The sequence below is a fragment of the Denticeps clupeoides genome, chromosome 3 (genome assembly GCF_900700375.1).
Source record: "Denticeps clupeoides chromosome 3, fDenClu1.1, whole genome shotgun sequence".
NCBI classification, from domain to species: Eukaryota; Metazoa; Chordata; class Actinopteri; order Clupeiformes; family Denticipitidae; genus Denticeps; species Denticeps clupeoides.
The window spans coordinates 7,100,596-7,113,371 of NC_041709.1; the positions used below are offsets into that span (position 1 = coordinate 7,100,596).

Below are 12,776 nucleotides of genomic sequence, written 5' to 3' on the forward strand. Positions count from 1 at the left end.
ACATAAAACGGCACGAGGGCCAAAACAGACAAAGCAAGTCACAAAAGGAACTAAAACGCCCAGCTAAATGAAAACTTACTGAAGGTAAGTAACAGAGTCCACATTAATGCAGCAGCATTGGTCTGCTGCCTGACAGGTCCTTATAACAGGGCTGTAACCGTATCAGCCACACCTGTCCATGGTTAGATCCCTGCTCTCCAGCTGCACCCAGCCATGACGGTGCCACTGAGTAACGTACCGTCCCCACACACTGCACCCCGGGCGCCTGTCATGGCTGCCCACTGCTCACCAAGGGTGATGGTTAAAAGCAGAGGACGCATTTGATTGTGTCACCGTGAGCCGTGCTGCAGTGTTTCTCAATGACAATCACTTCACTTTCACATGTTCAATACCTTTCACATAATACATAGTATCTGTATTTCTCTTTAGCGTTGTTAGATGGATAGACAGTCTTTTCAGGGTATAATACTTAATGCCTGTAATGACGTATTTTCATTAGCCTACGAATGTGTCTATGACAGGCGAAACATTTTAACACTGATTTCATTTGCATCCACAAAAAGACACATTTTGTGTCACACAGCGATCACTTTACAGCGTCCACCTTCTTGGACCAAGGTTGCACACGTCTGCTAAAATGAAGCTCACCTCTGCAAGCTGCAGCGGCGTGGAACAATAGCCCTTTCAGGCCACCCTCTGTTTTGACTGGAATTCCTAGTTGACCATCCTCTCCTGCAATTAGGGCAACCTCCAGCCAGGGGTCAACATCTGGGTCCCTTGCTCTCTGTCAAGAGGGGCTGAACTGATTGTTTTAATGCTGTGCCTTTATATCACATTCCATAAATCATCTGACTCACTCCACAGCCACTGCTCCACACCCACGTCCAGTGAAGCAGCAGGCTGCAGGGGCAGGGCATTCGATCAATTTCCAGTTAGGTTTCTGCAAAATGCATAACAGACTGGTGCAAGGACGAAGGCACAAATCCAATCTTGCTCCTCTACATTGCCCTATTTGATTATACTAAGGGCTCTAAGGGCAGCTCTAATTAGCACTGAGCTCAAAATGGAAAGAGTCATTTTAAGACACAGAATGTCCTCGTTTTCAGAATCTAGATTTGGACAGGGTCCTTAAGGTGACGAAGATGAAACAATATTGTCTGAACAATTTTGCGAGCATTAAGCAATATTTTAATGGAGAAAAAGTACACATGCTGGCGCAAACTGTAATATTTGCTGTATATGTCATTGTGATAATCCCATAAGATGCTTATGTTGCATGTAAGAGTTTTTATGTAACAGACGTTAATAAAGACAGTTTACGTTTAACTGTTCCTGATGGTGGGGGGCTGTGTTTTTTATAACGTGCGGCCATGTTCCCAGCGGGAATGAATAGTTTCCTGGGAAGGTGATAAGTGGAAAGAAATGTAAAAACCCTTGGGTTTGAAGACATTCATGCTAGTGAAACAAATAAAAACATTGCATTGCTTGGCAATTAATACCTTCATATTTCTACTAAGACAGAAAGATACTATTTCTTATTTTTAGCACGTATAGCCATTATCCATAAAACGTGCATGGATCAGATCTTGAGGACCTCAAAATACTAGAGCAGAAGGATAAGGCTTTGCATTGACATTTGGACCATAACGTTTCATGTGCCAAAATGATCTAATTCAGAGAGCATTTACAAAACCTCTCAAAGGGCCTGATCTCAAGGCACATCATGATACAAGCAAGCACTGCTTGTAGAGTTGCGCGTTGCACTTTTAAGACACAAGTTGAAAATAATGAGTTCTTTCATTCGTTGCTTTGAGAGAAGAAATGTCAAACCATCAGTCAACATAAATGAATTTATGGAGATTTATGAAAAACTGTTTTCTGGACAGTCTGGAACTGTTTGTTATTGAGCATTTTATTTCTGTTTTATTAAGCATCTGTCCGTGTGTGAAGGGACCTCTCCTGGTCTGCGCAGGAAGGTTTGGTGTAAGTAGTGTTTTGGTGGAACGTGTGACTGGTGCCAAGGTGCCACAGCAGGAACACGTTCTTCCTGAAGATCACAATCCCTTCCTTGTCCTCGGCGGAGACACGTGCATGCTTCCAGGGTGGACGGGGAAGGCTCCGGAAATTGGAAACAGCCCCTCGCATGTCGCCCTGTGCACGGGTCCCCGCTGCTGATCACCCGCTCCACGCTTCGTTTATCCATTTTTAAAAAAAAAAATCCATTTAACGCACAGTCGCCTGCAGCCCAGAGGACATGCTGTGGAGACAGTGGACGTATGTAAAGTTAGACTATCCTCAATTGACAATGGGCTCGAGAAAAGGGTGCATATGAAGAAAAAACTTTCTTGAAGTCTTGTCGAAGTTTAATTTACCCTCAAAAACTGAGGGACCAGCGACTTTCACCTCCACCGTAGCACACACACGCACACACGCACACACATCGGCGTCCCTTTCACGACAAGTGGAGCGAACGGCGAGAGGAGAAGTCCGGGAGGAAAGTCCCGAGCCGAACCCGACGCGGCGCCACGGAGGACGAGCAGAACCGTCGCCCGGTCCTGCTGATGCACGGGGTAAGTCGTTCCTCCACAAACCCATACTAACGATGCTCCGGTGAGGAAAAAGAACTACTGCATTGCACTGATTCACAAACGTCAAATGCGAACTGATTCATTGGTGCAGCATGTTAATGGTGCAATATTGTTAATGTAGTCAGACTCCCAAAAACACTGCCTAAGGATAAGAAATGGATCCGCTATTCGTGGTGGGATTTTTATAATGATGTCTTCTTCTCGCCGATTTGACCAAAGAGAAAGCCGTTTATTGGGCGGCATGAACAGGCTCCGCAGACTGAGACTGAGTTACTGATTGCAGTCACATCCTCTCCAGACTCACCGACTGTCGACAGCTCGGACCCGACATAAAGACACTTCTGTTTCGGACAAGCGTTCCACTGTGGCCAACGAGCTGTGGGTCGGATTATGGAAATGCCTCCCACTGCCTTTCTTTATCTACAACCACAAATGTTTGGTTTGGTGGCCACCAAGTCACCCGCAAGTGGGAGCAAGTTTTTGGGGAGCAATCTGACGGGGTACTTTACATCACTCCTTCAAATGTTTGGCATGAATTCATGAATTGCGACTTAATGGTGGGAGCAAAACCGATATTTTACATTTACATTTACAGCATTTATCAGACACCCTTATCCAGAGCGACTTACAATCAGTAGTTACAGGGACAGTCTCCCCCGTGGAGCAACTTAGGGTTAAGTGTCTTGCTCAGGGACACAATGGTAATAAGTGGGATTCGAACCCAGGTCTTCTGGTTCATTTTACATTTACATTTACATTTACAGCATTTATCAGACGCCCTTATCCAGAGCGACTTACAATCAGTGGTTACAGGGACAGTCCCCCATGGAGCAACTTAGGGTTAAGTGCCTTGCTCAGGGACACAATGGTAGTAAGTGGGATTTGAACCTGGGTCTTCTGGTTCATAGGCGAGTGTGTTAACCACTAGGCTACTACCACCCTTGGTTCATAGGCGAGTGTGTTACCCACTAGGCTACCCTATGTTAGCGTTCTATAAGGCCACCTCGTATGGTTCGTGCTCAGTGAAGAGTACGATCCTGGTGAAAATGGAGGGTGCACTACCTTTCGACCGGCCAGTCCACATCCTTGTTCACTGCGAATGGGATTGTCCACACAGCCTTTTTATGAGTCCCAGTGACGGATGAGGTTGAGGTGACCAAAGCTGCATGGAAAAGTGGGTTACGGGTGATGTAATTTCCTCTGAGTTTGGTTTTAATAACAGCCAGCCAATGGCAATGGAGGATCAGAGCCTTTGCGTCAGGCCCTGTGAGCATTTAAATAATCGCTTTTGTTTACATGCCAGCTTGGGAAGAGTTCATGTGGAATATATTCGGACTGAGGTAATAATATGGTGTGGCTTTTTTGTGTTAGAGAAAGGTTTTTTGTTTGGTGGTGCTGTGCGTAAGGGCTTATGAATATAACCATGAATTTTATATGAATGTTGCTGTACCATTGAGTTGAGCTGTAGCATCTTTAAAAAGTCTTACTTATTGTGCATGCCGTGATAGACTACATTTTATTAGACATATTAATGGTATTAATTAAATGTTGTGATATAAATTGTGTTTCGTTACTAATTTAACTGTCTACTATGTAGTAGTGTGCATTACAGTCGATGTTTTACAGTCTCTGGCAAACCATTTTAAATTGTATTTAATGCATTTAAGATTCAGTCAGCTCACCTGGAGAATGACGTTTGAAAAATGTGTGCATTCCCGCATTTAAATAACCAAATTTGTATGGCACCGCAGACATGGATTTAACAGTTTCCAAAAAATAACATGAGCATTTTGTCATCAGAATCATAAATGACATAGATAGATAAAAAAAAATATATGGTTGAATGATGAGGGTCATTACAGTGGGACAAGACTCCAGTCACAAGAGGCTCAAGCAACATTATCCATATGAACGCATGGACACAAGATGTAGAAAGAGTTACACCATTTACTAATGTGGGCTACAGTGATTTACCACTGCTTCAGAGGGTTTCCACTCCAGTCTGGAATTAAGTATGCTTCCTATGCCTCCGCTCCAGAATAAATAATGGCATTGGAGGCCGACTTGGACGGATGCCGTTGACTTTGAAGTTGTCCTGCTCGGCGAAAATGGCTTCAAGTGTGGTGGTCTGGCCGGAGTAGGGCGCAGCAGCGTTGGTGAGTACTCAGAAACAGTAGCAGCCAGTGACAAGTCTCTCTAATCTGATGTGGGATGTTTGGCACGGAGTGTAATTGTAAGTGATAAAATTACTAATGAATCACGTGTAATAGAAAAAGGAGAAATAAGAACTTTCTGATTAGCGTAACCACAGAAATGTCTGTACTAGCAGGTTCCTTTGATTCAGTAAGAAACATGTCTTCCTTGTACCCTCCGATGTGTCCTGATATGGTGGCCTTTTGTAACTGCTATATTACAGCCTGTAGGAGTGAAAGGGAGATGATGAGAGGGTTTCGTTCTTATGGGGCTACGTTTGATGTTTTTCTTTAGGGTTTGACGTAAGTTTAGCCAAAACCAGTACTGATTTGCCAACAAGGAAGATTTTTGTTGCACAAGCGTATATTTTTCTATTTATGGATCTTTGTAAACCAGTAATTTATGTACTATTATTGTGTTACTGCGCTACCAATATGAAATCATGTCTTATAAAAGATATGTAATTAATTCTAATATCTATGCTCCAGGTATCGGCAGCTACTTCACAAAAGAATACACAATACAATGATATAGAGTTTATCTGACCAGTACACAACAATATTTTAGAATATTTTAGTATTATTTTGATCCATCCACATACACATATATTACATTGCAATCATCAGACTATGCGAAATGTAGCACTGGTTCATAGTTCATATGTGCGCTACATACAGAGACTACATTGCAGCCCACGCAAGTGGCCTCTTCCCTTGTGGTTGTGCGTCCGCATCGCTCAGCAATTTCAGCCAAAGCAGAAGTAAGAATGCATTGGCAACAGTATAGTGGTGCCAAGTGGACATCACAGTGGTTGTGGTCTACTTTGCTTGGACATTTCTGTGAAGATTCGTGCCATGCTACTGCATAGGCTACATAACTTTGCCACAGATGCAGAAATTGTTCACAAGAAACAGCATGGGATTGAGTTGGGGGTCAGGAATATGTGTAACAAGTGAACAAATATAATATACACACACTGACCAGATAAGAATATGTGTCACAATAACAGCAATGTACAGTTGCTAGAGCCTTCAGTTGCTAGATTTCCGCTCTAAATACTGCAGTTGCTACTCAGTGCAAATATTTGATTTTAATTGTATAAAATGACAGAGGTGTTTTTGTCTGTCGTTAATTTAGAAGCAACTTATGGTGATGATGCCTTGAGGAGTCTGAGCTCTTGGCTATTTGCAGCCTATTCCTTCGTGCTCTGTGACATTGCCCTCCCATAGAGATAATGGGAGATCATCATCAGGTCAAGACTTCCTTCCTTTTCATCCAACTGCAGTCCCCCACCAAGATTCGCCAGCCTCCAGGCACTGCCAGTCGGGCTGCTTCAGAGGAAGGACCCTCCACTGCTCCAGATGAAACTACACATTCTAAGGCACATTCGGGTGCTGTAGGAGAAGAAACTCACTCTGAGAGTAAAGAGACAGACTTTACTGACACTTCCCAACCTGATGCTTGTCCTCTTGGAGATGTGGCTTCTGACAGTGGACTTTTGGAAACTCTGCACTGCTTGAGCCCAACCGAAGACAAGCCTGTGAGTCTGGAAGCTCCAGTGTGGATCCCGCGTGAGGGGAATACTGTAGCAGTGATCATGGAAACTCCTCCAGCATCTCCACCCAAACCGGCCAGGATCAGTTTCCTGTACCCAACTGGGACACACGACTCTCTGAAGAAAATGTCAAAAGGCACCAAGCCTAGGACAGTTTACCAGACCCCAGTACAGCCTACCATGGGCACCAGTCTGCACCGCTCCACCAGTAACAGCTGGGTACACAGTGCAAAGCTTAAGGAGGATGCTGGCCAACAAGGGACGAAAAGCCAACCAGGGCTAAGGAAAGCTCCAGAGAGTGCGACCTTTCTGTCCGCAGTCACTGAGAGGTCTACAAAAGTATCTGTGATACAGCGTCCCGTCTCCACCATATCGGCGCCTGTGAGGAGTTCCCTTGTCCCAACAGATGCTGACCGGCCAATAAACGCATCGGTTCCATCCTCCATGAAGACCAGCTCTCCCACTGCCACGGCAGAACCTGCTGTGGCCCCGAAGGTGAGTGAGATTGCAGTGAGAACATTTAAAACAATCCTCTATACAGATGCACATAGAGATAAATGCTACATTGCGTGCTGTTAGCCTACGAAAAATCCACTTTCAAATCTAAATGCACATCTTACATCTTGAGTGCAATGCAAAGTGTATTATTTTCATTAAAAATGTAGGTGCTTTTGTCTGCACGCGCATGAGCACCAAAGAGACAAAGGCATAAAACATTTACACTCAGGGAAGATAAAATGTAGTAACTCCCCACCCAGATGGGCAGATAGCTGGGAGGCATCCGGAGTTTGTCTCTGCCATTCCTTTGACTAAATGGACTAGAAAGAGAATATTTTTCTTTTTCTTTTTGATGAGATATGTGATATTTTGGTGGGTGGAGGGGGACTAGATTCCATAGATTTCCACGACATGTTTATAACAGTATGACCAAGGTCTTTTAGGTAGATTACAGCATTTGAAGTTATCTCAATACAGCATCTTGTAGAATATAAATGGCTGGAGAAACGAGAGAAACTGATATTTTGTACACTGGGCCGAGTGCATTGAGTTTGCTCTTTTGACCCTAACTTATTTCTGTTATAGACAATAGCATTTAAAATTTTGTTTAACAGTGTTAAGATTTGAATGGGAGCTTTTTTTATGCAACACAAAAAACGTGTAAGAGGTTATGAAGGAATCTTAGGACTGTAAACAGGCATTACAAACATGCATATATGTTCTTTCTCTTTCAAAAAACCTGTCAATAAAAAAATGGCTATGCTCATGAGAAACCGAAAAGAAATGGCCCGGTATGGATGAACAGTGAAATGTGGCTCTGTGCTCTCCACCGCAGGCACTTAACAATGATGCTTCTGCTTATCAAATATAATCACAGCCAAGTGGGGGTAGGGTGGCAGGAGTAGGACTGGCTTGAACTGGAATTGGATCACCCCCTAGTGTTACTGGCAGCTGTTTTTCTTTTTAAATGCTCCATTCTAATTATATTATTATAATTCATCTGACAAATGAGGTTCTTGACATTTAATGCCATGTGTCAAACTGTAGTTTACTCTTGCACAACACTATACGAATCCCTATGAATGCAGATTGTACTGGCACAGTGATGCACAGTTGCACGTTTAGATCATGCTTTTGCAACATAGAAGAAAAGAAACTGTACATAAGTGAACCTCTGGAACAATGCAGGCCACATGAACGTACGTACAAATTTGCAGTGACCGGTTTCGATCCCAACAACTCACATTTACCGATCGAATCCGCTTTATTCTGAACTTAAGGCGCAAAAAAAAGACTACCTCTGTTTTTTTTTGTTTTGTTTTTTTTATTGCGTTTTTGACGTCCTCGGTGTGAACCGAGCATCTTGGCCGCGCGGCGCCCGGTGGGACGGGACCAGGAAGCCGTTTGAAAGCGGACCGTACCAACTGTCACGCTGTCGCGGGGATGCGACGGAGAGGAAAACAAAACGTGGCGATAACCGCGCAGGTCAAAGTGTAGCGGGTGGGGGCGCGACAAATGGCCGCGCGTTGTCGCCGACCGCGGGCCGGTAAGTGCGCGTCGGCGCGGCGGAACGCGGCTAATAACAAGATATGTCCGCCTCGTTCTGTTTAGGTTTTTTTTCTGCCCTCCCTCCATTCTCTCTTTCCTTCGTCCCGCCTCGTCTGTCTTTTATTTGGCCGATACCCTGCGCGGACCTGCGTGTCACGCCTTCGACCCGTGTGACAGCTCGGCGTTCGCCCGCCACTGACCCCGCACCTCGGGGGACAACTTTCGTACCTCCCGTCCCGTCGTCACCGCGCCGTGTGTGTGTGTGTGTGTGTTTTCTTCTGCTGTTTCCTTCTCGCCACTCGGGAATAATGGACACGTCTCGGGCAGCGGGACTGCTTACTAGCCAGCATCCCGAGTCCGCGGCGTCCCTATGAGAAGCTGGCGCGGAGGGTATGGAGGAGGGCGGCGAGGTAAGGAGCCGCACAGCCCGCTTGGTCTCTGTTATTAATGTTCCACGTCTCCTTTGTCACCAAGGCAGGAATAACCGAAATGTCTCCGTTACGTGAAAGCGCGGCTTGTTTTATTTATTCGGTATTTATTTTTTCTTTTTTTTTTTTGAATAATTAATAACCCTCGTCGCGAACGAGGCGCCGCGGCCGCAGCTTTGTTGCCACGACGCTTCGGCTTCGCCAGCGTTGCCACCAGGACGCCGGCTCTAAACCGATCCGGCCTGGCACGACCTGCGTGAACGGGACACGGTTTCTGTGCCGTCCCGAGCCACGTGATTGTTGGTTCTCTGTTCCGGAGGAGATTGGGGGCTTTTGCATCGGTGGCACCGCATCCCTCATGGCATGAGACCAGCCCCGTGTCCCCAGTGCACACATGCGTCCCCTCCTCTGGTAGTAAGCCTTTGTTTAATAGCATGCGATGGCCGGGCGGTTGTGCAGCCGTTTCCTGCACATTTCAGCGCGTAATTGCTTTTGCAGTCAGCTGAGTTTCCCCCCGGTCTGTGTGTCACACAGCAGAGTCTTCATTTCGAAATAAACCTTGTTATTTTTAACTTTGATGCGCCGCAGATCAGTCCTTATCAGGTTACAGTATGACGGCCTTTTTTATTCGATTGCAATTATTCTAGGCTTCGGCGTGTTGGAAGTTATACGTTGGGCGCGTGACGTAAAGTGGAAAGATCCCAGTCGTATTCATCATTAAACAGTATCAGTGTGGTGACGAGGCCTCAAGGCTCCCATGCTCTCACCTGACATGGGAGTGGCGCTGTTAGTCTGCGTGTGTCTGGCCTGTGTGCTCTGGGGCTGCATTGTTGTTTTGGGGCGCAGATCAACCACCCTTGGTGGCCTAAAGGTCTTCATGGAAAGGTGAGCCTGCACAGGAGGCCGGATCCTAAGAAAGAAGAGCATGATATTTCCTGACATTCGCACAAGAGTATACATTATTCACGTTTCATGCATGTAAACAAATCTGATAAAACGTCTAACATGGTTGTTTACGCAGTTAAAAACACAGTAATGTGCCATGAAACTGGCATACTCTGATAAAAACAAATGTTGCAGAAAAGATTTATCACATATCGTAATTTGTCTCAGTATTTTGCAAAGCTACCTTGAAGCAATAAAAGCCAAAAAAATAAATCCTCAGTCATTAGTTCTAATGAACAGGGGATTATATCCAACCCCAAACAGAAGATTCAGATGTGATTTTTCACCTTCAAGATGAACGGTTTCGCCATGTAATGGTCGTGCAAAAGACATTGGGAGCTGTTTCCTGCCGACACAGCCTGAAGTTCAGATTTTAGGCGAGCACATTTGTCTTTTATTGGCTAACAAGGAGCAGTGTTCTGTTTGCAGGAGGGAATAGTGGTATTTAGTCTGTTGTGTTGGACAGTTTGTACTTTGGCAAGTTATTTAGCATGAGTTTTCCTTAACAACAATAAAAAAATAAAAAAAAACGAAACATCTTTTGAACCATTTAAAAATGCTCAGTGCGTGACATCAATCAGGATTTAACGTAGTAATAATTGTGGGGTTTTATGCCCTGACTGAACATAACCTCTTCTGCATGATTTTATGCTTGTACCAATTTTGTCATTTAGATACATGATGAATCAGAATTAATTTACTCATATAAACCCACAGAATTATGTTTAGTTCTGAATATGCGAGATGTGTGAACTGCTAATGCTAATTAAGCAATTATTACACTGAGTAATAACACTCAAATGCTATACTTTAGAGATGCAGCAATATACGTTCCAGATATCTGCATTTCTGTTGCATTGCATGAATTTTGCACCCAACACAGACAACAGTACCTAACCGGCAGATTCAGATAAGCTGGAGGCCGTTGGTATCTGTGAATGGCCAAATTGTTGTTTTAAATCACCAACATTAGTGCATCCCTACTTCCTGTCCTGATCTTTGTGCAGTATGTACTGACTGAGTATCCACAAAACCTGAGAATACGTTGTGTATCACTTCTTTATCTTGCATACATTCAATGCATTGCATACATTCAATGCTTTCCAAAGATGGCACATGGCGCAGTCTGTTGTGATGATAGCATTGGTGCATCTCCGGCATGTAGTGTAGAATATAGATCATGTCTAATTTGCAGTCTGAGCTTTTTCATCTTTTTCCACTTCCTCTCTGAAGCCCTATATTTCACCTCATTAACCCAGTTTATTATAACCGAGCAGAGTCTGCTACCCTGCAGGGTTAACATCTTGCCGCCACTAGAATCTCTGTACTCAGGATATAGACTAGTTAACTGCATGCTGTGTGGCGAAACACTGTATCTGTTTCCTTTTTACATTCCCATTTGTTCTGCAGTGGATTTTCAAATGAACTTCAGAAACCCCGAACAGTGACTGGAATCTAGAAATTCCTGCTTTAGACATTGTAAATTTGACATGATTGCACATGATTGAACTAAAGAGCAGAACCATATTATTTGACTGTGTCCAGACTATTCTGTTGTATAGTATATTTAGCTATTTACATGTGAGGTGTTGTAGCTGTAGCTTAAATGTGAGCAAATATTTTTCTTTTTGCTTAAGGTATTATGCATGTTGTGTAGGAAGCATTGTCCTTTGGATCCTTGTTTAACAACATGACGGCGCTTGGTTATGGAACTTAGTTATAGCAACATAAAGTTGTGAAATAATTAAACACATTTTGATATACAACTGATTATTGTGAAATTTAGGCCCTGACAAAAGTCTTGTCACTTATCTATTTTGTAGACACCTGATATTAACCTGACATTTAATTAATCAATTGGTGTTAGAAATAGCTCAAATGAAAAGCTCAAACCCTACCAAATGATGTCTGTGTAGATTCTCAGTCATCCAGGTGAATTTGTTGAGTCCTGGCAACTGGACTTTCTTTCTGTGATGTAGAGACGTTTAATTCTGCATCCGCAGAACTTCAAGTCAAAAGTTTTGTCGCCTATACAGAAATTGAGCAAATTTACTGCAAATACAAAAATATGTCAGCAAATTAAGTTGAGGTGCTGTGAGATCCAAATGTAATATCTTGAAGGACTTCCAGCTTGAAGGACTGCATCCATGCGGTTTGGCAAGGATTTATGGCGGCCCACTGCTCCCTCAGGGTGATGGGTTAAATGCAGAGGACAAATTTCACTGTGTGCACCGTGTGCTGTGCTTGTGTATCACAAGTGACAATCACTTTCACTTTCAATCAGGAATAGACTCCAAGATTTCATCAATATTCTTTGGTTTCGTCTTCCATGATTCCGTCTGGTGATTGGGCTGGCCAATCCTGGAGCATCTTGATCTTCTTTGCCTTGAGGAACTTTGATGTGGAGATGGAAGTATGTGATGGAGCTCCATCCTACTGCAGAATTTGGCCTCTTTTATGGTTGGGAATATAAAGGGTAGCTAAGATTTCTTGGTATTTCTGACTTAATTTTGCCTTCCACCCTGCAGATCTTTCGCACACCCCCATACTGGATGAAACCCCAGAGCATGGTTTTTCCACCACCAAACTTCACAGTTTTCTGGGTGAATCTAGGATCCATGCGGGCTCCAGTAGGTCTCCTGCAATATTTGTGGCGACTGTGGTGTAATTCAACAGAAGATGCATCTGAAAAATCCAACTTCTGCCACTTTTCCAGCGTCCATCCTTTTAGCAGGCTGTGGGTCTTGGCAAATGCCACACAGTTTTTCAATTTCAAGGGTGGTAGTAGCCTAGTGGGTAACACACTCGCCTATGAACCAGAAGACCCGGGTTCGAATCCCACTTACTACCATTGTGTCCCTGAGCAAGACACTTAACCCTAAATTGCTCGGGGGGGGGGACTGTCCCTGTCACTACTGATTGTAAGTCGCTCTGATAAATGCTGTAAATGTAAATGTAAATTGTCTTTGGTTTAGTGCTGGCTTCTGGGCTCTGATTCGACCACGGAGGCCATTTCGAGAC

General features: G+C 44.1%; 1 protein-coding gene across 2 annotated transcripts in view; it reads left to right on the forward strand.

Annotated features, from left to right (window-relative positions):
• Positions 1 to 5,996: 5,996 nt before the first annotated feature.
• The window catches only part of psd3l (pleckstrin and Sec7 domain containing 3, like), a 71,223-nt gene continuing 64,443 nt past the window's right edge, over positions 5,997 to 12,776 (forward strand). The window contains exon 1 of one of the 2 annotated variants that reach the window (XM_028971681.1): positions 5,997 to 6,831. In XM_028971681.1, coding sequence (XP_028827514.1) covers positions 6,016 to 6,831 — 816 coding nt within the window. In that variant the 5' untranslated portion in view covers positions 5,997 to 6,015. Of the gene's footprint in view, positions 6,832 to 8,438; positions 8,793 to 12,776 lie in introns of those variants that run through there. The other variant, XM_028971682.1, reaches the window with a different exon arrangement.